Source organism: Solanum verrucosum, unplaced genomic scaffold (genome assembly GCF_900185275.1).
Source record: "Solanum verrucosum unplaced genomic scaffold, falcon-dt-bn FXZP01000088.1, whole genome shotgun sequence".
In the NCBI taxonomy this organism is placed as follows: domain Eukaryota; kingdom Viridiplantae; phylum Streptophyta; class Magnoliopsida; order Solanales; family Solanaceae; genus Solanum; species Solanum verrucosum.
In genome coordinates this window covers 1,181,026-1,203,437 of record NW_026020077.1, presented here as the reverse complement: position 1 = coordinate 1,203,437, position 22,412 = coordinate 1,181,026, and the positions used below count along the sequence as shown (strand labels likewise).

Sequence of the window (22,412 nt, the reverse complement as noted above, 5' to 3'; positions counted from 1 at the left end):
CAATATTCCTGTTTCTTATTCCTTCAAATAATCGAGACCTCTTTTCCATCCTTGTTTCTGTCTCATAAATTACCATTGGCTTCAATGGTGGATCTTCTTCATTCCCGATCTCAGGATCGTAGAGCACACCGGATCCTAATAAAACTTTTGATTTTTGTTTCTGTTGAGGTGGAAACGATGAAATGAAATGAGTGAAGTTAATTTGAGTGGGTGGGTTTATTTTGTTTCCAATTGGGTCGGGTGGGTATGGTGGATGGTGAGGTATTTTAAAAGTCACATGACATTTTCTTAAATTAAAGCTAAAAAAATGAAATTTTAATTTATTAAATATTAATCTGTTAGTTAATACAAATAATATTAATTTAATTTTCTCAAATAAAATAGTTAATGACTTGGTATAATTATTTTTTTAAAAATATAACAAGTAAATAAAGAATGTTAGTAGTTAGTTTTAATTTAGAAGTTTATTATCTTTTAAATTATCCGCGCAATGCGCGGGTACGAATACTAGTTTCTATAACGACAAGAACATATATGAGCTATTTTTTAAACGGAGGGTATATCAGCTCCAAATCATAAAGTTTAGGGGTAAATCAGGACCTTTAACCTTAGTAATATATACTCCCTCCGTTTCAATATATATAAATTAGTTTGATTTGACACATAGCTTAACCAAAAAAAGAGAAACTATTGAAACTTATGTCTAAAACAAGTGTTAAATATTTGTGACTATAAATCATTTTATTAGAAATAAAATAAATACTTTAAAGTCAAATTATTACTAAATTTAAAAATGCTTCATTTTTGGGACTAACTAAAAAATAAAGGGGAAAAAGGACAAATATATCCCCGAACTATCGTAAATGGTACGTAGATACTCTTCGTCATACTTTTGGTACGTTGGTGCCCCTGCTGTCCAAAAACTAGAGCATATATGCCCTTCACTCTAACGGAAGACTAAATAGGGACACATGGCACAATCTTATCCGTCGATCCGATATTTAATAAATGTTGGGACGGTGGATAAGATTATGACACGTGTATGTCTGTTAGTATAAAGGGTATATATGCTCTAGTTTTTGGATGGCAAAGCACCAATGTCCCAAAAATATAACAGAGGGTATATGCATATCATTTACAATAATTCGGGATATATTTGTCTTTTTTCCCAAAATAAAGTGACTCGTAATCAGAACTCGAAAGACATTTTTTCTCGATTCTCTTTATTACCCTTCAGATTATTATTTTTATTTGTTGGAAGCCAGCACGAATTATTTTTATTTTAAAAAGAGAGAATTCAAAATATTCACGTTTAAAGTGGAAAATGAAAAAGCTAAAGTAATCACTAGTATCATACATGTGATATCCAAATATTAAAAAGTTAAATATTGAACCATCAACACTTTATGGCAGGAGAAAAGGCTGTGCATTTTTAAAAAAAAATTATATATACAAGATGGATTTGATAATTCAAATATAGAAATTATAACATAAGAAGATGTTATTTCAAATGTAGAAATTATAATATAAGAAGACGTTATTAAGAAATTGGAATTGCTATTAATTTCATCGCTAAAATTTTATTATTTAATATATTGTTTAATTAGGAGATATTATGTGTTCTTGCGTTAATTGAGGTGTGATGTATCAATCATTCTTCTACGTGTTACGATTTGTTTTATCCAAATATTCAAGTTATTGTTTTTTAATCCAAATGAATGATTTGATTGAACAAGTATAATTGCATAATTAAATCTTTTAAATTCTAAAGAAAAAAAAGGACAAGGAACTTACAGATATTTACATCGTTAGTTGAGGTGTAATGTATCAATCATTCTTCCACGTGTTACGATTTGTTTTATCCAAATATTCAAGTTGTTGTTTTTTTAATCTAAATGAATTATTTGATTGAACAAGTATAATTGCATAATTAAATCTTTTAAATTCTAAAGAAAAAAAAAGGACAAGGAACTTACAGATATTTACATAATCTAAAGGAAAAATCACCCCATATACACATTCAGGGGCGGCTCAAACTCGTTGGTGGCCTAAGGCCAAAATCAAACTAGAGGCCTTAAAAAAAAATTATAAATGTTTTTATTTTAAATCTATTTTTCTAGCTTTTTGAGATGCAAAGTTGTTAATAATTTTTGTGTAGTCAATCTCTTCTAATAATTCTTTTTCAATCGATAATATAGCCAAACCACAATCTTTCTTGAGACATTATCGATCTTAAATAATATTTTATTATTTTTAATTTTGAAAAACTTCTTTCGGCTGAGGCGACTGTTACGGGAATTGTTAACATTATAGCAATGTAAGCATTTGGAAAAGAATCAAGTCTTTTTATTTGATTGAGTATCTCAATTAGAGTATTGTCTTCTACTTTTATGATTTCCCTTAACACTTTTAATTCAGAAAATAAGTCTAAATCGTCAATATCGGAGTGAGTATTATGTTTTAAGGAACATTCAAGTTTAAGACAATATTTTTTCAAATTCTCATCATCTAATGATCTCAATTTTTTCCCACTAAATAGAAAACCAAAAATATTTTCATATACTTCAAATTGTTCAAATCTATTTTGAAGTGAAAAGATGGCTTGGTCTACTATGTATAATAAGTAATCAACTCTAAATGATTCTTCAAGAGATCTTGTGATTTCATTATCAACATTCTCATCAAATTGTTTTTTTCTATAAATTACACGTTTCTTACGAAATACAGGTTCTATATTCATCTCTAATGCAATTTCCTTAGCCGAAATCATAGTACTTGTAAATCCTTCTTCTCTATATGTTTTAAAAAAAGAAACTAAACCTCTTAATTGATCTATAGCGACATCAAAATCTAACAAATATTTTAAAACACTATTTACAATATCAAATAAAAAATATAATAAATATAAGACACAAAACAAAAATAATATTAGAAATTAGAATGATATTACCGAATTCAAAAGCTATGAAGACTTGATTTCAAAAAACGAATCGGGCTGCTGCAATATGGTTTTCTCCAAATTTAAAATATAAACTATCAACAGAACGAGTAAAATTTTAAACTTTGAATAAGAGAGATGTAGGATTAGAAAAAAAGAAAGTGAGAAGAAATAGAAGGGAGGAGGATAGAATATATAAAAATAAAATTAGAAAAAAAATAAGGTAAAAAAAAAAGATAACTTGTACATTAAAATAAAAAGTACACAACTTTTTATTGAGAAGTCAAAAAGTCATAGTCATATCTATCATACTATCACTTCATTGAGCCGTTTTGCATTTATTGTCTTGGTTCTAACAATTTAAAAAAAAAATTTAATCCTTCCTAATTAACTAAAAAATGGGGTCTTTGCATTTATTGTCTTAGTTCTAATATTATTTTTTAAAATTTAATCCTACCTAATTAACTAAAAAATGGGGCCCTAAGGCAAAAAACTTTTTTTTAAGCCTTACCAGCCGCCCCTGTACGCATTTAAGAGTCAATATTACATGTTTTAAATTTACTTTTAAAAAATTATTGCTTATAACAGTTTAATTACGGGTTATAACATATCACTAATTATTTATAAATTAATTAAATTTTACTTTATTAAATAAGTAATTTTTTATAATTTTATATTATTATTAAATTATTTAAATAAAGAATACCCTATAATTATCTCTTACACAATTATAGGGATTTTACATTGATTACACTTCATTATTTAATGTTACACTCATAACCTCCCATTAGTCAATCCCACCACCCTTCCCCCACAACTATCCAACTATACACGCTATCACCCCACTTTTACCTTCTTCTCTCCTATTTTTCTCACCAGCCAATTACATCAACATTCAATCTTTCGTCCAATTTTTTTTCCTAACAAAATTATGTCTAAGAAACCCATTGAAACGCCTCGAAAGAGTCCCAGATTGGGTGAAGGAACCTCTAATGATGATGTTCATGTTTCAAATTTTAATATATTAACTCAATCCCCCCCCCCCCCCCCCCCTAAAATTGTTGAAAATCCGACAAATATTCAAAATCCGGCGACGGATGGTTCATCTAAGAAGGAGCGACAAAGAGAGGAAAAATGAAGAAAAAAGAAGATCACCCCTGCAAATCAAAAGGGGAAGAAGAGGAAGGGGAAAATTGTTGAAACCCCTTCTGATTCCGATTTTGATTTGCTTACTGAAATCAAAAAGAAAAAAAACAAAAAAAAGACAAATATAGATTTGGAGCATCTTCAAAACCATCAACAAGAAGAACAACAAAAAATTATTTTTTTTGACTTTTTGACAATTTTTTTGTGTTTAAGTATTTGATGATATATAATATCATATATTTTCTTTCAAGCAGATACCGTTTACATATGAATTACTAATTGCCTATTGCAATTTCAAGATACTATTTTGAAAATATCAGTGTGTTTTCAAACTGTACATTTATTTGATGAAATATGTATGAAATCTGATTAATATGTGTATGACTACGCTTTAATGTTTTGATTTTGAAAATTTTATGAATTGTGATATAATAATGGTATACACAAATGGTATGAATTGTGTCTTAACATTGGTGTGATTGTCTATTAACTGTGTTTATGGTATAAATTATTAAATTGATATGAAATTGTATGATTTGTCAAACTATTGATTTTTTCTAAAAAAATCACATTATGCTTACTTTCTATTCTAAACATGTTTTTGGATGAAACATGTATGAAGTCTGATTAATACGTGTATGCCTATGAGTTAAATATTTTATTGTTGGATATTGTATGAATTGTGATATAATATTGATATACAAATGGTATAAATTGTGTGATTATATGAATTTATCAATTTTTATACATGTTGTTTGAATAAAACGTGTATGAAATTTTGATTAATATGTGTATGACACTAACTGAAGTTAGTGTGGGAATGAAACACTAACTGCAATTTGTTTTAAATTTATTTATAGTAGGACACCAGTTGAAAATCAAATTAATATTCATATAAACTTACATTAAATTAAATACTCAGGATACCATAATTACCTTTTTATAATTATCACTAATATTTACACTATCTTATGTATTAAGCTGGAATAAATTTTATTTTTAACAGTATGCAATCTGTATGATTAATGAATGAACGGTATATTAAACACTAAGTTTATAATACACTTCAAATCAATTATGTTTCATATCAAAACAAAACATTAATCTAAATGACAAAATAAAATAAAAATTATATATAGTCTAAACAAATAAACAATCATTAGTTTTGCATAGGATAAATTGAACATGCTTCATGTTGTGGCCAACTTGACAACATCTACTGCAAGTAGCTTTGAACCTTTTGAATTTCACATCAACAATTCTCTTTCATATATAATTCATTTCATTTGAAAATCAACATAATTCTCTGTTTCATTAAAAAAAAATAACAATTAGTCTAACATTATACAAATCAATTAGAAATATGTTAAATAATATTAACTTTTCATTCCAAAGACAATACAAATTTATCCATAAAAATCATTATAATAACAACAAAAGTATACACACTCGTCATTATTTTTTCATACAAATATCATTCAGACAGTACATTACAAAACAAATTTCATACAAAACATAATATTTCACATTTAATACCCACTTAATTACACATTTCATACAACAATCATCATTCATACCAAATTTTTACACTTTCATACTCATTTAATACACATTTCATACAAAACGATTATTCATTCAAACTATATACATTTCTCGTCCCAAATAATTAATTATTGTCACCCAACTTTATACAGAAATAACAAAACTAATATAAACTCAACAATTTCACATTTAATGCCAATTTAAAACACTTGTAATACACTTCGTCAAGAATTCCATTTTTTTTTTACATATTTCTTAACACACTTTTCATACATAATTCATTCGACTTATACTATCAAATTCATCATCAAATAAAATAAATTTTCATAAATTCGTCAGCATTATAATTAAATTATTTTTACAGAATAATTAGCACACTTTCATACAAATTTCATTTAATTTATTCTATCAAATTTATTCATAAAATCACATTAAATTTATAATTTCACAAAACAACAACCGTATACAAAATAAACAAATAAACAAAAAAAATACTAAATGTTTTACATTTCACAACAGTAAACATAATACGATATCAACAGTTAACAAAATATGACTCCACCTTCAATTAATCGACAGTTTGATCATTTTTGTTTCATTTCGCTATCATTCTAAAACAAACGTTAAACAGTAATAAATACTAACTCGAAGGATCCCATCTTTCACCATGTTTGATTAAAATTGATACATAGTTGTCCATCACAACAAAATCAAGAATTTTCAAAGATGAAAAAAACTTCAATTACTCGAATGTGGAATTTTTTTTGTTGAAAATTGAAGAGAGAAACGTTGAATTTTTTTTGTTTCAAATTGAAGAGAGAGAAACGTTGAAGAAAAAGAAGATAAAATCTGAAATTTTATTTGATTTTAATTGATTTGAGTGAATTAAGGATACTAAATAATCTTAATTAGTTTAAATCCCTTAATTCGTGCTATTTATTAATTATCTACAATAAATTCAAATTAAATTAACACCACAATTTCAGTTTACTACCTGTTTTCATTAAAAAATGTTTTTTTTTTCATTTTTCTTTTATCTCTTTATTTTATTTAAACAACTTTTTTCAATTATTGAAAACAGTTTTAAAAAAAATAATTATTTATTAGAACCTGTTTAATGTTATAACTTGAAAGTTTAAATCTACTGCTATAGCTTTAAAATATTACTATAATATATGACATATATAAAATTTACACTAATTTAAACTATTAGTTGAATACAAATACAAACATACAATTTATTACTTTTAAGTTTTCCACATCACCTTATTGCTTCAATATATTTTGCTTATGAAGCTTATTTAGAGGTATGATGATCGTAATTTTTCTTATTTTAAATGTTTTTCTATAGTTTAATACAGCTTTTTTTTATGTGCAATTTTAGATATTTTTATTTTTCTATAGTCTAATGCAGTTTTTTTGTGTTGTATTTTAAAAGATTTTGATGACTTTTGTTGATGTTGAAAGTTAATTTTTTAAAGTTTTTTCGTCAAATTTAATGAACATAAACTATTAAATATTTAAAGAAAATTAAAATTATTAATTTTTTTTGACAAACTTAAAAAATAAAATTGTTCAATATATATTTAACTAAAAAGGGTCAAAAATACCCATAAAGTATGTAAAATAGACCACTATAAACTCCTAGGGATGGCAATGGGACGAGGCGGATGCGGGGCGAGGTGGGTTTAAGGCTATGTGGGGCGGGGCGGGTTTAAGGTTGTGTGGGGCGAGTTGAAATGGATTTTTTAAAAATTAATGTGGGGTGGGGTGGGTTGCAGGTATATGTGATTTTATGTGGATTCAAACTTAATTTTGACTTTTTACATGTTATAAGAGTGATAGAACATTATTTATTAATATAATTTCATTAAAGCTACTTAAATATTCTAGATAATAAATGAAAATGGTTCAATAAAAAATAATACAATTTCTTACATGTTTCTAATTGACCTCTAAAAAATAAAATTTTAAGTCACTATCCTATTAAATTAATACAACTTAATGAAAAAATGAATTTATTTTTACGAATTTTATTTTTAGTATCAAACATAACTAGAAAAAGAAAATATTAAAAAAATTATGCGGGGCGGGGTGGGCGGGTTGAAAATGAAAAGAGTTGTTTTGCGGGGCGGGACGGATTAAAATTTTTTGCAGGTTAAGCTCAATCCGCACCACCCCCGCCCTACACCGCCCCATTGCCATCCCTATACCCTCCATTACATTTTGGGATAAAAAATACTCCCGCCGATATTCTAAGAGACCACAAATACCCTCAAGAGTTAACTACCTAAATTTTTAGTGATGTTGCAAGCCACATGAGACTAATCCCTCCACCTAAGTGTTGCAAATTAGGATTCACTGCAAAAGAACTTGACATTTAGTGGCGACAAATTCACTACAAAATCCTAAAATAAACCACTATGAGTGATTTTTTAGTGGCGACTAAGGCTGCAATAACCATTCGCTAGTAAAACCTATTTTTTCAACTAAAAATATGATAATTAATTTTCGGTTGCAACCTAATTTTCTATAATAAATAACTTGCACTATCAATATTAAAAACATCCAATATTATTACGAAAATCATCAAAATTACTTCTCGATTCAAATCTCCTACTACATAATGCATCATTGTACATTTTATGCATTTACATATGACATAAAAATAAAACATATAGTGTCTTCAAACTCCTCCTTAATCGATATTATTTTTGGTTTTTTAAAAATAATGAAAAAAAAACACAAAATCAGAATTTAATGTTGAAAAACCTTTAGTGATGATATTATGGGCTTTTGTGGCGATTGTTGTCGTCGCTAAATGTCTAGTTCTTTTTTAGTGAATCCTAGTTGACAATGCTTAGGTGGAATGATTAGTACCACGTGGATTGCCACATCACTAAAAATTTTGAGTGTTAACTTTTGAGGGTATTTGTGGTCTATTAGGATAACGACAGACATTTTTAATCTTAAAATGTAACGAAGGGTATAAATGATCTATTTCACATAGCTCAGGACAATTTTGACCCTTTTCCGTATATAGTACAGTAAAAATTGATTATTTGAACTTACTCAGGACAATAAATTAAGGGTGATAGAAAAGTTTCAAAATTAAATGTAGGTGACTCATGTCTTAATTTATTGAGTAGGGGTAACAACTTTTAAATTAAGGATTAAGGGGATGAATCAAGTTTTTTATTTTACACTTTGACCCATCTTATATAAAACATTAATAATAAAAAATGGAGGGAAAAATGACACCAACGACTCACAACTCCTTTTTTCCTCTTTCTCTCTTACCTATTCTTCCATTGTTGTTGCTCTTCGTCTTCTTCTTTTTCATCATCATTTTTCTTCTTCTTCTTGCTCATCATCATCATCTTCTTCTTCTTCTTTCTTGTTCACCATCTTTTTCTAATTTTATTGTTTGTCGTAACATTCACATTGTTGGTAATGCAGCTATCGAATCAAATTTCATTCCTATATCACTGGGCATTATTTCATAATTGATTTTGGTAAGTAAATTAATGATTTTTAATCTAATTTTTCATTTGGGTATTTAGAGTATTTCTTCAATAATTTACAATCGTGTAACAGAACCAGAAGCTTGTCCCAACAGATAAGTCATTTATTGCAACAAATGAGTCATTTGTAACAGATGACTCATCTATTGCAATAGATGACTTATCTGTTGGATACATATTACAGTACCAGATCAAGTTGGGACAGAACCAGAAGTTTGTCCCAACTAATTAGTCATTTATTGCAACAGATGAATCATTTGATGCACCAAATGACTTATCTATTGCAACAAATGACTTACTTTTTGGATACATGTTATAGTACCAGGCCAAACTGGGACGAAATCAAAAATTTGTCTAAACATGTAAGTTATATATTACAACATATGAGTTACTTGTTGTAATAGATAACTCATCTGTTACAACAATTGACTTATATGTTGAATAGACTTCTGGTTTTGGACATGTATCCAACAAGTGAGTCATCAGTTGCAATAAGTGAGTCATCTATTGCAATAGATGACCTATTTGTTGAAACAGATCACTGACTTGTTAAGACAATAATTGTGCATATGATTTTTTAACTATATATAGTCACTTAACTTTCCTATACAATCATTATTCAAATAGTTTTAATAAATTTTTTTAGGTACCATTAATGGAAGAATCAATAATAATAGTTGTTGACTGTTATGGTGAATGAATCGAGAAGAATAATCTTGTATCTCACTTTTATAATGCAGCGCAAGCGTACAAAGAATTGAGTTCTATGATCATTTCAATCAAATAACGGATATGGTACCCAAGATAGCCAAACATCACGAATCAGTTGGATTTCAGTTATATTTTGCCAAAGAAATAGTTACAATATTATATATTGAGTATCTTGTTTGATTTTATTATAATTATATATCTTATTAAGTTATTTTTTGTATAGGTAAAATATTATGACGTCAAATATTGCTAAATCCGTGAATGCAATATTTGAAGTTGAAAGAGAATTTCTTATATCGTCGCTTTATTTGATGAAATAAATTTGAGATTTGAAAATTATTTCACGAGAGACGTATGGAGTTGGTCAACTCAGGAAACAAACTTGTTTCTTCAATGTGTAAAAATATTGACCTAAGCAGGAAACAAACTTGTCTCCTCCTTATATTGACCCAAGCAAATCGGGAAGAAGGCGAACGAAAAGGAGGTGTGAAGTCGGAGAATTATTTCTTACAAGAAAAAATAAGTGTTAAATATGTAAAATTATTGGCCACAAGAGAACTACATGCCAGGTTCAAAACGCTCCATAATTATTGTAATAGTGAAATAGATTTATTGTTTACTTAGTTGTGAATCTGATAATTTTAATTCATTTTTGTTGATTATGTATGTTCATATTTATTATATAAAATATATTTGTTATGCTCATCCAATTTGTTGCAATAGATAACCAATTTGTTGAAAATAATCAAATAAATATGATTAAATGTTGCAACAAATATAAAAAATTGTTACAATAAATGTCTAACATGTATTATTTATTGCAGTAGATGATCTATTCGTTGATAATAATCATGTATATATGCCTATATGTTGAAACAGATGATTCATTTGTTGCAGCGGATGTGCAGCAGATGAACACTAGTTGCAACATATGAAAATATATGCTTGATCATTTTCAATTAATTATATATATATTTGATGTGAAATGCTTCATTAGTGCATGATTAGTGATCAATAAAGTTAATTATATATAATTACATTTGAATTAATACGTTCAATTACATTTTCAATGCATTATAGAGTAATTACATGATCAACTAATTATATTTGTCTTAAATAAAGTGATCAATTGATTAATTTGATATGAAATGTTTCATTAACCCATAGTTAGTGATAAATAAAGTTATTTAATTATAATTGTCTTTCAATTTATAAGTTCAATTACAATCTCAATGCATTATAAAATAATTACATGATCAACTAACTGTATTTGTCTTAAATAAAGTGATCAATTGATTAATTTGATATGAAATGCTTCATTAATTCATAATTAATGATAAATAAAGTTATTTAATTATAATAACTTTCAATTAATAAGTTCAATTACAATCTCAACGTATTATAGAGTAATTACATGATCAACTAACTGTATTTGTCTTAAATAAAGTGATCAATTGATTAATTTGATATAAAATGCTTCATTAATTCATAATTGGTGATAAATAAAGTTATTTAAATTATAATTACCTTTCAATTAATGAGTTCAATTACAATCTCAATCCATTATAGAGTCATTACATGATCAACTAACTGTATTTGTCTCATATAAAGAGATCAATTGATTAATTTGATATGAAATGCTTCATTAATCCATAATTAGTGATAAATAAAGTTATTTAATTATAATTACCTTTCAATTAATAAGTTCAATTACAATCTTATTGCAATATAAAGTAATTATATGATCAACAAATTGTATTAGTCTTTAATAAAGTGATCAATTGATTAATTTGATATGAAAGTGATATTTAAAGTTGTTTAATTATAATTACCTTTCAATTAATAAGTTCAATTACAATCTCAATGCATTCTAGAGTAATTAAATAATCAACTAACTGTATTTATCTTAAATAAAATGATCAATTGATTAATTTGATATGAAATGCTTTATTAACTTATTATTAGAGATATATAAATTTATTTAATTATAATTACCTTTCAATTAATATAATCAATTAAAATCTCAATGCATTATAGAGTAATCATATGATCAACTAATTGTAACCTATTGCAACAGATTATAACCTGCTGCAACATATGTGTATATTTTTTTGAATATTTCCACTATATAAGTCATTTGTTGCAACATGTTATAATCTATTACAATGAATGTTGATTGTTTTCAATATATATGTCATCTACTACAACAAGTAATTCATAAACTATTGCAATAGATCATAACTTGTTGCAACAAATGAGCATATACAAAATATTGTCATTAACAATTAAATATGATAAAATTTCATGAATTATAATTCATATCAGATTCTTCAACTTACACAATAAAATTCATGATAAAATAGCTGAACATTTATTAAATATAAAATATTCTCATTAGAAATTACAAAATATGTTTAATGTTCATGAAATACAATATATTTCAGATTCTTCAACTTACAAAATAGAATTCATGATAAAATAACTAAAAATCTAACAAATATAAAATGGTCTTCTTTTCAATTTTTCTCCTCTTGATCTTCAATGAAGTGAATGGCTCTCTGGAAGGTGGGTGAATCCACCATATATACCACCAACATCATCAACATGTTCACCACCACTTTTAGCACCATCATCACCAATATCAACACCAATATTAACATCAACATCAACACCAACATCTGTTGCAGCATCATCAGCATCACCAAAAACAGTAGGTGCCTCCCTTTTGATGGCTATTACTCTAGGCAATTCTCTTTTTATCAGATCTACGGTAGGGTCTGATTTTGTGTCAATGATTCCTAGAGTTAAAAATAATTACATTTGCAACTCTTGCTCTATGGGGACAAGTCAGGGATGCACAATCTATAAACAAAAGTAATTTATATTTAAACTAATTCGTAAATTATAATAGATAAAATACATATTGTAATATTTACCTATATATTGTATTACCAACAAATGACCCATCTGTTGGAAGAAAGCAAAACAGTAACAAACGATTAATTTTTTTTTCAACAAATGACCCATTTATTGCAATAGATGGACCGACGAGAGCAAAACAATACAAAACATTGAATTTTCTTCCAACATATTATCCATTTGTTGCAACATATGGTCATTTGTTAGAAGTAAGTAAAACAGATGGCCATGCTGTTTGAAGAAATCAAAACAATACCAAACATTAAGTTTTCTTCAAATAGATCATCCATCTCTATTGCAATTGATGGGTCATCTGTTGGTCGAAAGCAAAACAATAGCAAATTCTTATGTTTTCTTCCAACAGACGACCCATCTATTGCAATAGATGACTCATCTATTGCAATATATGGGTCATATATTGAAAGAAAAGTAAACGAAGCCTTTCCCACTTCATCTCTTATATATATATATATATATATATATATATATATATATATATATATATATATATATTATATTATTATATAATGTAGATGATGATTGATTGAAGATTTCCTTTCTACAATAAGCCTACGAGATGAATTGGACCTCAGCCCGAAGAGTGCTTCCCTGGCGCTGGTGGAGAGATTTAAAGAACGGAACTCCAGCGAACCTAGTCAAGCAATGGAAGGAGAAAGGAAAAAGACCTTCCTCGCGCACAGAGAAAGGGAAAGCAAACGAATCGAAGCGGGGAGGCTTGAAAGGTCTTCGAGGCTCGTCAATGGCTTGGCTTCAGGTCGCGAATGGAAGCGCAGTTTAGCGGGTGTCCGCTTGACTCAGTCATAGTCTCGCCTGGTACGCACTCGAAGCCTATGTTCACTAGATAAATTGAAAAGGGTATGATAGTGATCTCACTCCACGCATTGCACACTTTGTTCATCCAAGCTGGGCAGAGCTAGGTTCAAAGCAAAACAGATGATCAGTTAATTTAAGTAAAAATTATTCTATAGAAGATTTACTATATCATAAGGAGGATTAGAGAGATCAGCAGAATCCATTTTTGTGTTATTCTTAGCAGACAACCACCTAAGAATCCTTGGTTGAGATAAGATATTGCTTTAAATTACCAAGCCTAATGGTGTATGCCCAACACATCATCTGTTTGTGGAATGACTTGTTCAGCGAGTTCCTCTAATGGTGTTTGTACTTTAACTATTCTACTTGATTTATCAAAGATGATTCACTTGTTTTTCTTTTGGAAGTCATTTTATCTACAAATAGAAAAAATAAAAAATGTTAACAATCAATTTGTGCATCATTAGAAAGTTAAATTAGAGGGGGAGGGGGGGGGGGATTGAAAGTGTTTTTGATATATTTCGCCAAGCATGCACCTAAAGGCAATCACCACACAATCATTTAGTACGAACAAGTTAACACACAGATTTAGGCATGTAGTTATTTATTTAATAAGATCGTGTAAGGATTATGAGCTCTCTTTTTTCACTATCTCAAATACAATGACAATTAGCAAAGGTATTCACCAAAATCCTTTCGAGTGTCAATATCCAAAGTCAATAAAAGAACGAACCAACAAGGTTATCTTACCTGTCTATGATTAACTTTAAAAATAAAATCAAGTGAATCTCAATTATTTAAATTTGTATTCCACATGAATCATAATTAGAGTAAAATATGCACTAAAATAACCACAAAAAATTGGATCAAAACTCCATCAGAAAATTGACCAATACATACCAAATCAGTTGTAAAAACTGCACCAAAACAACTTTGAATGGACAAGGCAACGGTAACTATATTAGAACAACACTAAAATAGCAAAAACTAAACAAAATTGATATCAAAATAACCACAAAAATTTAACCAAAACTGCATCAAGACAACAACAAAAAAAATGCACAAATTAGCAGAAAAACTGCACTAAATCAGCTATCAAAATTGGAAAAAAATTTGCAGCAATATCTACACTAAACTAACAGCTAAAACTTACCAAAACTGCAGCAATATCTAGACTAAACCAACAACCTAAACTGACCAAAATTGCACTAAAGCATCTGCTAAAACTACTGCCAGCAGCAAATACTATACAAAAGTGATAATAAAAAGGCCCAAGATAACATTTTGATAAACTAAAAAGAATGAAATCAATAAATAAAACTTAAACTAAAAAACTCTAATTTTTTAACGAAAAACATCTATCTACAACGATTTGTTCATTCCAGTATTTCTTTTAAAAAAAAAGAACTAAAAACCCCTATTTTTTTTCACAAAATAAAGCTTTACTCGCAAATCGATGTTCCCTTGGCTGGTTAGAATATATGAATCGGAAGCGGAAAAGTTAGGCGTCGAAAGTTGAAAGTTGTCGGAGAAACTGGTTGAAAGAACGGAGCAATTTCAATTTTTTGAGAAGATCGTCGTCTGCCCAGCCGAGAGAGAGGAGAACGTGTTTGAGAGAGAGGGAGTGAAAAGTTTATTTATTTTGTGTGTGAATTGTTTTGTATTTATAAAAAGATTATAAATTTTTAAAAATATTAATTGAGTCCTCAATTAACTTAATCAATTATTTAAGTGTCTTTGACCTTTATTTGGTCAACATTGTCACAAATAGTTAATTCAAGACTGAGAGGACACCTTTCCTTCAATTTTCTCAACTTACTCAAACATAAGGACCATTTTGGCAATTTACGGAAGAATCCACACTTGTTAGATGTTAGAATGTGACAAGAGAATTGAAAAAGACTGACGAATCCAGAATTTTGTCTACTTCTCAGCAAAAACAATACCCACTGGTTCAAATCTTGCACCGTTTTCAGCAGCTAACTCCGGCATGGCCACCGCCGAGTGCCGCCCACCGGATCCCGGAGCCGACGACGACAACTCGATTCATGTCTCACTCATTGACGCTATTCAACACTTCACTGATCTAGACGTTTCCTTAAATAAGCTCGAACGCTTTCTGCGAGTTTTGGGTTTCTGTCAGTATTCCATTTTCAGCGCTGCACTATCCTGGCTGGCTTTTGTTGTCTTCTCCATTGTTGTGCCTCTTCTCGTAGTTTACTTTGGTTACTGCTTTAACTGTGAGCTGTATCAGATTAATGACTTTGAGCTTGAAGTTCTTGTATGCCAATCTGTTACCGCTTTCATATCGCTGTTGTGCATCTCGCACAATCTCCGTAAATATCGCATTAGGAAATTGCTTTTCGTGGATCGATACCATGGTCAACTGACTCATTTCAGTGAGCTCTATCTAAAGAAGATACGGGTAAGTGTTCAATCTCAGATCAATTGTTTTGCCCTACATTGAATCCAAGTTCATGTTCATCAGCTACATTATTTGTTTAGCTCGTTCTGTAAAATCAAAATAGTTATGCTAGTGAAGTCCAATTGGGGATAATTCCAACGCGCAATTACTCCCAATGTCTGATTTTTGGGAACTTGTTGCTTTCAGGTCTTTTATTATTTGGTGGTTTCGTGGATGGCAATTTTCTTTTTGATGAAGATAGCTCGTGAAGTCACTAGAGCTGTGCATATTTATGATGGCTCTATATGGTGGTCAATTGGAATTGTGGTGGCTTCACTAGTATCATGGACATATTCTACCATTATCTTTATAGTGGGAACTGCTCTGTTTCATCTGGTGGGGAATTTGCAAGTTATACACTTGGAACATTTTGGCGAGCTTTTGGAAATGGATATGGATGTCTCAGTTTACATCAATGAACATATGCGTCTGACTTGTTATGTGTGTAAAATTAGCCACAGGTTTAGGATGTTCCTCCTCCTGGAGTACTTAATAGTCACAGTCAGTCAATGTATAGTTCTATTGCAGACAACATCAAATCAAGGAATTGTCAACTTCGTAAATGCTGGTGATTTTGTGGTAAGCATCAAGTTCTTTCGTTGTCTGTATGCATCTACAGATACTCTAGACTTTTTAGCCTCAGTTTTGTAGATCTTAATGCGTAAAATCCATATCATGATTGGCTTATCGTTACTCGATTGTACTGGCATTTGGTCGGGTTCCATGGCGATTCTACTTTTGAGTTTCTCGACAATTTAGTTTATATGAAGGGCTGAAAAGTGCATTCAGTATCTTTGAGGCTTGTGTATCTTGACCATCAAATCTTGTTCTTGTGTCTTTTCTTTGTGAACTTGAGAAACAAAGTTGTCACATTAGTGGATATGCTCAAACAAAGTATATTTTTTTTTGACACTAGTAACATTTGTATTTAAGTCAGTACTTAGGTAGTACTGAAAAACTGCTCTAACAGAGTATATTAAAGCTGTTATTGACTGATTGTATTGTTTTCATTGAACTTCATATTCAGGTAATATCAATTGTTCAACTGGTTGGACTACTTATATGCCTGAATGCAGCTGCAAAGATATCGCACAGAGCACAAGGCCTGGGATCAGTAGCCAGTAGATGGCATGCACTAGTTACTTGTAATAGCAACGATGCTTCTGTTTCCGAATCTTCATCTGATGGTAGAAATGTTGAAACACCAAAAACAGCGGGGCAGTTAGCTTTAAATTATTCAGAAGGTGATTTGGAGTCCGCTGATTGTATGCCTCCACCTGCAAATATACAACTCACTTCTACTATGACGTCATATTACAAGAGACAAGCATTTGGTATGCAAACCAAACTTCTGCTAAAAGTTGCACTGCTTATGCTTGTATTATGTTCCTATAATTCCCAAATGGCGAGATAATTTTTCTTGCAGCCTTAATGATTTGATTCACTGAAGCACTAATATTTGTATTTCATTTTCAAGCATATAGGATGTCTGTTTATTCAACAAATAGTAAACTGAAATAGTAAGTAGTCCACATTGTTAGAATGGTTGATATACCTACATAGTGCATATGCCAAAGTCTTTTTTGAGATCCTCTCCTTTGTTACCTTCCTGCATTTTATTGGCTGTGTGAGTTCTCTTGCCGGAATTATCTGCAGATGACAATACAAGGAACAGTGTTAGCGTGCCTAGTTCTTTCACTTATTTCACATGTTTCCTCCCCTGAAATATTTATATCTCTTAGGATACAAACCTGTCCTCTGAAGTGTCTTCAAATACCTATATTGGTCTTAAAAAGACATAACACGGTTTTCTGATCATTAGTACTTTCTTAAGAAACATTAGCGTAACTGTTAGATCCCCTACAGTAGAACCACTTCGGCAGTATCTCATCTATAGATGATAGATCAATTAGTGAAGTGTTACTCTGTTGCTTTACATTTAATTCTTCGTTGCTTGGGATGTCATATTTCCACAGTTTGATTGCTTCTTACTGAAAGTGCATTTTCACTGAACATTTACAAGGTCATGTAATCTTATTGCAACCTTGTAGCAAAGACACTATTTTGCCTAGAACTTGTTCCCTCATTTAGATAAGTTTGCTGAAGTATCTTCTATTGCTTTGGAGTTAAAGTCCTGCTGATCATGACCAAAGTCTGGTGAATTGAGGTTTTATACTGCCGGAAATACTAGAATCTTCTGGACAAACTGCATTTTGTAATAATCTCTATTGTCTTTACTAGTCCAATACAGATTAGTTATTAGTACTAGTCTCTTGTCAGACAGGTGGGTGAAGCGCTAGGCAAAGGGAGTCATAAGATTAAACACTTCAAGTTTTTAATAGTTGATAATACAAGTGCAGTGGCATAATATTTATGATCTTATAAATGTAATGGGACTGATGATGCATCGCTTGGTTTATAGTCGTGGGACCTCTAGAGAAGTAGATTTGAAGCATGGTGATATGCTAAGCACAATACTGGCGATTGTATTTTATGTATCTTATAACAAGTGACGATTTTGATTCATCTTCTTAGATCACCCAACCTTCCATAACATCCTCATCTTTTTTGCTTAATATGCATATCATTCTTGTTATGTTTCCATCATATCTATGCGAACTTCTGCAGTTCAGTCTCTTAACATTCTTTTTCCACACGAACAGCAAATAATGTCTAGTTTGCTTCATCTTTGCAGTGACTTATGTGGAGTCTAACCCTGGTGGTTTTAGCATTTATGGATGGAGGGTTGATCGATTACTCATTAACACGCTTTTCTTCGTTGAGATGACATTGGTTACTTTTCTACTTGGGATGACTCTAACAATAAAAGTTTAGGTGACATATACCAGACTGTAACAACAACAGCTAAATGACACATACAAGCAACTCCAAATGGTACTTCATATGCATTGCAGCTCTCCTTTGGTTTCTCTTTCTCTTCACGGAATAGCTAGAGCCAGTAACCTTTATTTCTTCCTAATGAAAATTAGTTACTCCCCTGATTCCCACACATTTTGGATATCACTTTTCATCATGGTCCAAAACATGGAGTTATTTTTTTTTTTTCTCATAAAACATCAACTATATTCTTGTAAGAGGAATGTTGTACAACCTCTGTAATATAAGTACTAGCTTAAAGAGATTGCCAAGTGTGATGCTGCAGTAGTACTTTTTTGTTATAAAGTTACCTATCTTCTTTTTAGTTTATGGGATCCACATATTACTCAGTTTATGATCCAAGTTGATGGCTTGATGAATCTTATTCTATGAACCTATGTTCCTACCGATACAATCTACAGTTCACTGCTAAGAAGCAAGGCACTGTAGTTAATCAGGATCAACCTGGTTAGTCTTATAAATTCCTTAAAGATCTTTCAAAATTTCGTTTCTTTTTAAATTTTGCGTCAAGACAGATAATGCACTTAAATTTTGTATCCAGACAAACAATGTACGTTCACAGGGAGTAAGATAGAACTGTGCCACTTGTCAAAGAAGGGATTATAATACTTCCAATATACCTAACAAATTGCAACTCCCGAGGCTGGCACAATTACCAAAAAAATCATTATCCTTGTTTTGAACATATCAAGAAGGAAGAAATGAAAAGATCATCTGCAGCATGATCCTTTTATCATCTGACGCACATAACGCCATGGTTTATCTAAATTTAGACCCATAACGATAAGCTTGACACTCATTATAATATACTATACTATTCCATTAAAAAGAAAAATCATAAAAATCAGTAGCTATCCACATATTCTATATTTAACCAATCTATTGCCCTTGTATTGCAGCCAACTGCTACCTGTGTTGAAATTACCAAAAGAAAAGAAGAAAAATGGTTAGCTTTGAGACATTTCTTCCAACCAATAACCCTGTTCAAAGAAAGAACAGTGGAACAATGGGTTATGATGTACCTGAAGGAGTAGACATTAGGGGAAGATATGATCCTGAATTTTCCAAGATTTTAACTAGGGATGCTTTGCAATTTGTAGCTGATTTGCAGAGGGAATTCAGGAACCATATTAAGTATGCTATGGAGTGCAGGAGAGAGGCCAAAATGAGGTATAATAATGGAGGTTTGCCGGGTTTTGATCCGGCAACCAAATATATTAGGGAAGGAGAATGGGTGTGTGCTCCTGTACCAGCGGCAGTGGCTGATCGGAGGGTGGAGATTACTGGACCAGTTGAGAGGAAGATGGTCATCAATGCCCTCAATTCTGGTGCCAAAGTTTTCATGGTACGTTACATGAGTTTAATTTCTATATATTGACAACAGTGTAAAGTAAACTAACTTACCTGCATGTCCTTTCTACTTTGTAGAATATGTCCATTTTGTTTCTTCTTTCTACATATCAGAGTGATGGAGTTCATAGACTTTACTGATATAATATTCCACAGGCTGACTTTGAAGATGCTCTGTCACCAAGCTGGGAGAATTTAATGAGAGGCCATGTAAATTTGAGGGATGCAGTGAATAGAACAATAACATTCCATGATCAAGCCAGAAACAAAGTGTATAAACTGAATGATCAGACAGCCAAGTTGTTTGTACGCCCAAGAGGGTGGCATTTGCCAGAAGCTCACATCTTCATTGATGGTGAGCCTGCAACAGGTTGCCTTGTCGACTTCGGCCTCTACTTCTTCCACAGCTATGCCAACTTCCGCAAGGCCCAAGGACAAGGATTTGGACCCTTTTTCTATCTTCCCAAGATGGAACATTCTAGGTTAGTGGTCCTCTTATTAGTTGAATTTAAGTAACAATTGAGAATTATATTCCAAGAAACCTTAGCAAATCTTGTTTTGTTTGGACAGGGAAGCTAGAATATGGAACAATGTGTTTGACAGGGCAGAGAAATGGGCTGGAATTGAGAAGGGAAGCATTAGGGCCACTGTCTTGATTGAAACACTTCCAGCAGTGTTTCAGATGAACGAAATCTTGTATGAACTGAGGGACCATTCTGTTGGCCTCAACTGTGGTAGATGGGATTACATTTTCAGCTACGTCAAGACTTTCCAGGGTCATCCCGATCGATTACTCCCTGATAGGGTTCAAGTTGGCATGAGTCAACACTTTATGAGGAGTTACTCTGACTTGCTCATCCATACCTGTCATAAGCGCGGTGTCCATGCTATGGGAGGCATGGTATGCCAATATCAACTACTTTTTAATCATTTTATGTTGTTTTAGTTCACCGCATAACTGATTTTATGTTTCCTAGTTGCAGAAAACAATTCGAACTAAGGCAATTTTTATGAATTAGCTCTTAACTTTACATATTTGTATATTAAGACTCTGAACTCAATAAAATGACATAAATGCCAACCATATGGACTAGGGAGCATTAGCATGCATTAGGTTAATTTGTATTCTTTTTCGTACATGATATTTGATGCATAATGGCTTTATTATATCCTTGAAACAGGCAGCTCAAATTCCAATCAGAGATGATCCAGCAGCTAACGAGGCAGCATTGGAACTCGTAAGGAAGGATAAGCTGAGAGAAGTGAAGGCAGGGCATGATGGAACATGGGCAGCTCATCCTGGCTTAATTCCAGCCTGCATGGAAGTCTTCACCAATAACATGACAAATGCTCCTAACCAAATCCATTCCATGAAGCGTCACGATGCATCGGTCCTAATTGAAGAAGACCTACTGCAGAGTCCAAGAGGAGTCCGAACCATGGAGGGCCTCAGGCTGAACACCCGAGTGGGAATTCAGTACTTGGCTGCTTGGCTGACAGGGGCTGGTTCTGTTCCACTCTACAACCTCATGGAGGATGCTGCCACAGCTGAGATTAGCCGAGTCCAGAACTGGCAGTGGCTGAAATATGGAGTGGAATTGGATGGAGATGGACTTGGGGTGAAAGTGAACTTAGATCTGTTTGGAAGAGTGGTTGAAGAAGAAATGGCGAGGATTGAAAGAGAAGTTGGAAAGGAGAAATTCAAGAAGGGAATGTATAAGGAGGCCTGCAAACTATTCACAAGGCAATGCACTGCACCAATCTTGGATGATTTTCTGACTCTTGATGCCTATAATAACATTGTCATGTATCATCCTATTGGATCGTCCCGGCTCTAAATTTCGCAGCTTATGCTGTGAGATCAATCAGGTGGCTCTGTATTGTGACTACTGCTATCTTCCCAACAATAATGATAGGAAATGGAACTTTGCCTTTTGAGGAGATGGCTAATTATCCAAAGGCTCTCTTTTTCAGCTGTTCTTTTTAATCAATCTGTCATCAGTATTGTGTCTTTCCCTGTAATAATAAAGATAATTGTTCATTTTTTGTGGTACTTTTCTAGTACATGTGAACCTTCTAATTTCGA

General features: G+C 31.2%; 2 protein-coding genes across 2 annotated transcripts; both read left to right on the top strand.

The window, feature by feature from the left end:
• Nucleotides 1-15,407: 15,407 nt before the first annotated feature.
• LOC125824178 (uncharacterized) lies at nt 15,408-19,142 on the top strand. The gene is made up of 4 exons (XM_049503540.1): nt 15,408-16,039; nt 16,226-16,657; nt 17,106-17,412; nt 18,774-19,142. Exons 1-4 carry the CDS (start codon nt 15,605-15,607, stop codon nt 18,911-18,913), a joined length of 1,314 nt encoding a protein of 437 aa, XP_049359497.1. The 5' UTR covers nt 15,408-15,604; the 3' UTR covers nt 18,914-19,142.
• A 736-nt stretch (nt 19,143-19,878) lies between these two features.
• LOC125824167 (malate synthase, glyoxysomal-like) lies at nt 19,879-22,412 on the top strand. Its single transcript, XM_049503528.1, has 4 exons — nt 19,879-20,321; nt 20,483-20,808; nt 20,897-21,227; nt 21,508-22,412. Exons 1-4 carry the CDS (start codon nt 19,920-19,922, stop codon nt 22,162-22,164), a joined length of 1,716 nt encoding a protein of 571 aa, XP_049359485.1. The 5' UTR covers nt 19,879-19,919; the 3' UTR covers nt 22,165-22,412.

Coding starts and splice junctions, on each gene's coding strand:
- LOC125824178 (XM_049503540.1), top strand. CDS start 15,605: ATGGCCACCGCCGAGTGCCGCCCACCGGATCCCGGAGCCGACGACGAC. Junction 16,040..16,225: donor TCTATCTAAAGAAGATACGG/GTAAGTGTTCAA, acceptor TGTTGCTTTCAG/GTCTTTTATTATTTGGTGGT. Junction 16,658..17,105: donor TAAATGCTGGTGATTTTGTG/GTAAGCATCAAG, acceptor CTTCATATTCAG/GTAATATCAATTGTTCAACT.
- LOC125824167 (XM_049503528.1), top strand. CDS start 19,920: ATGGTTAGCTTTGAGACATTTCTTCCAACCAATAACCCTGTTCAAAGA. Junction 20,809..20,896: donor CCCAAGATGGAACATTCTAG/GTTAGTGGTCCT, acceptor TTGTTTGGACAG/GGAAGCTAGAATATGGAACA. Junction 21,228..21,507: donor TCCATGCTATGGGAGGCATG/GTATGCCAATAT, acceptor TCCTTGAAACAG/GCAGCTCAAATTCCAATCAG.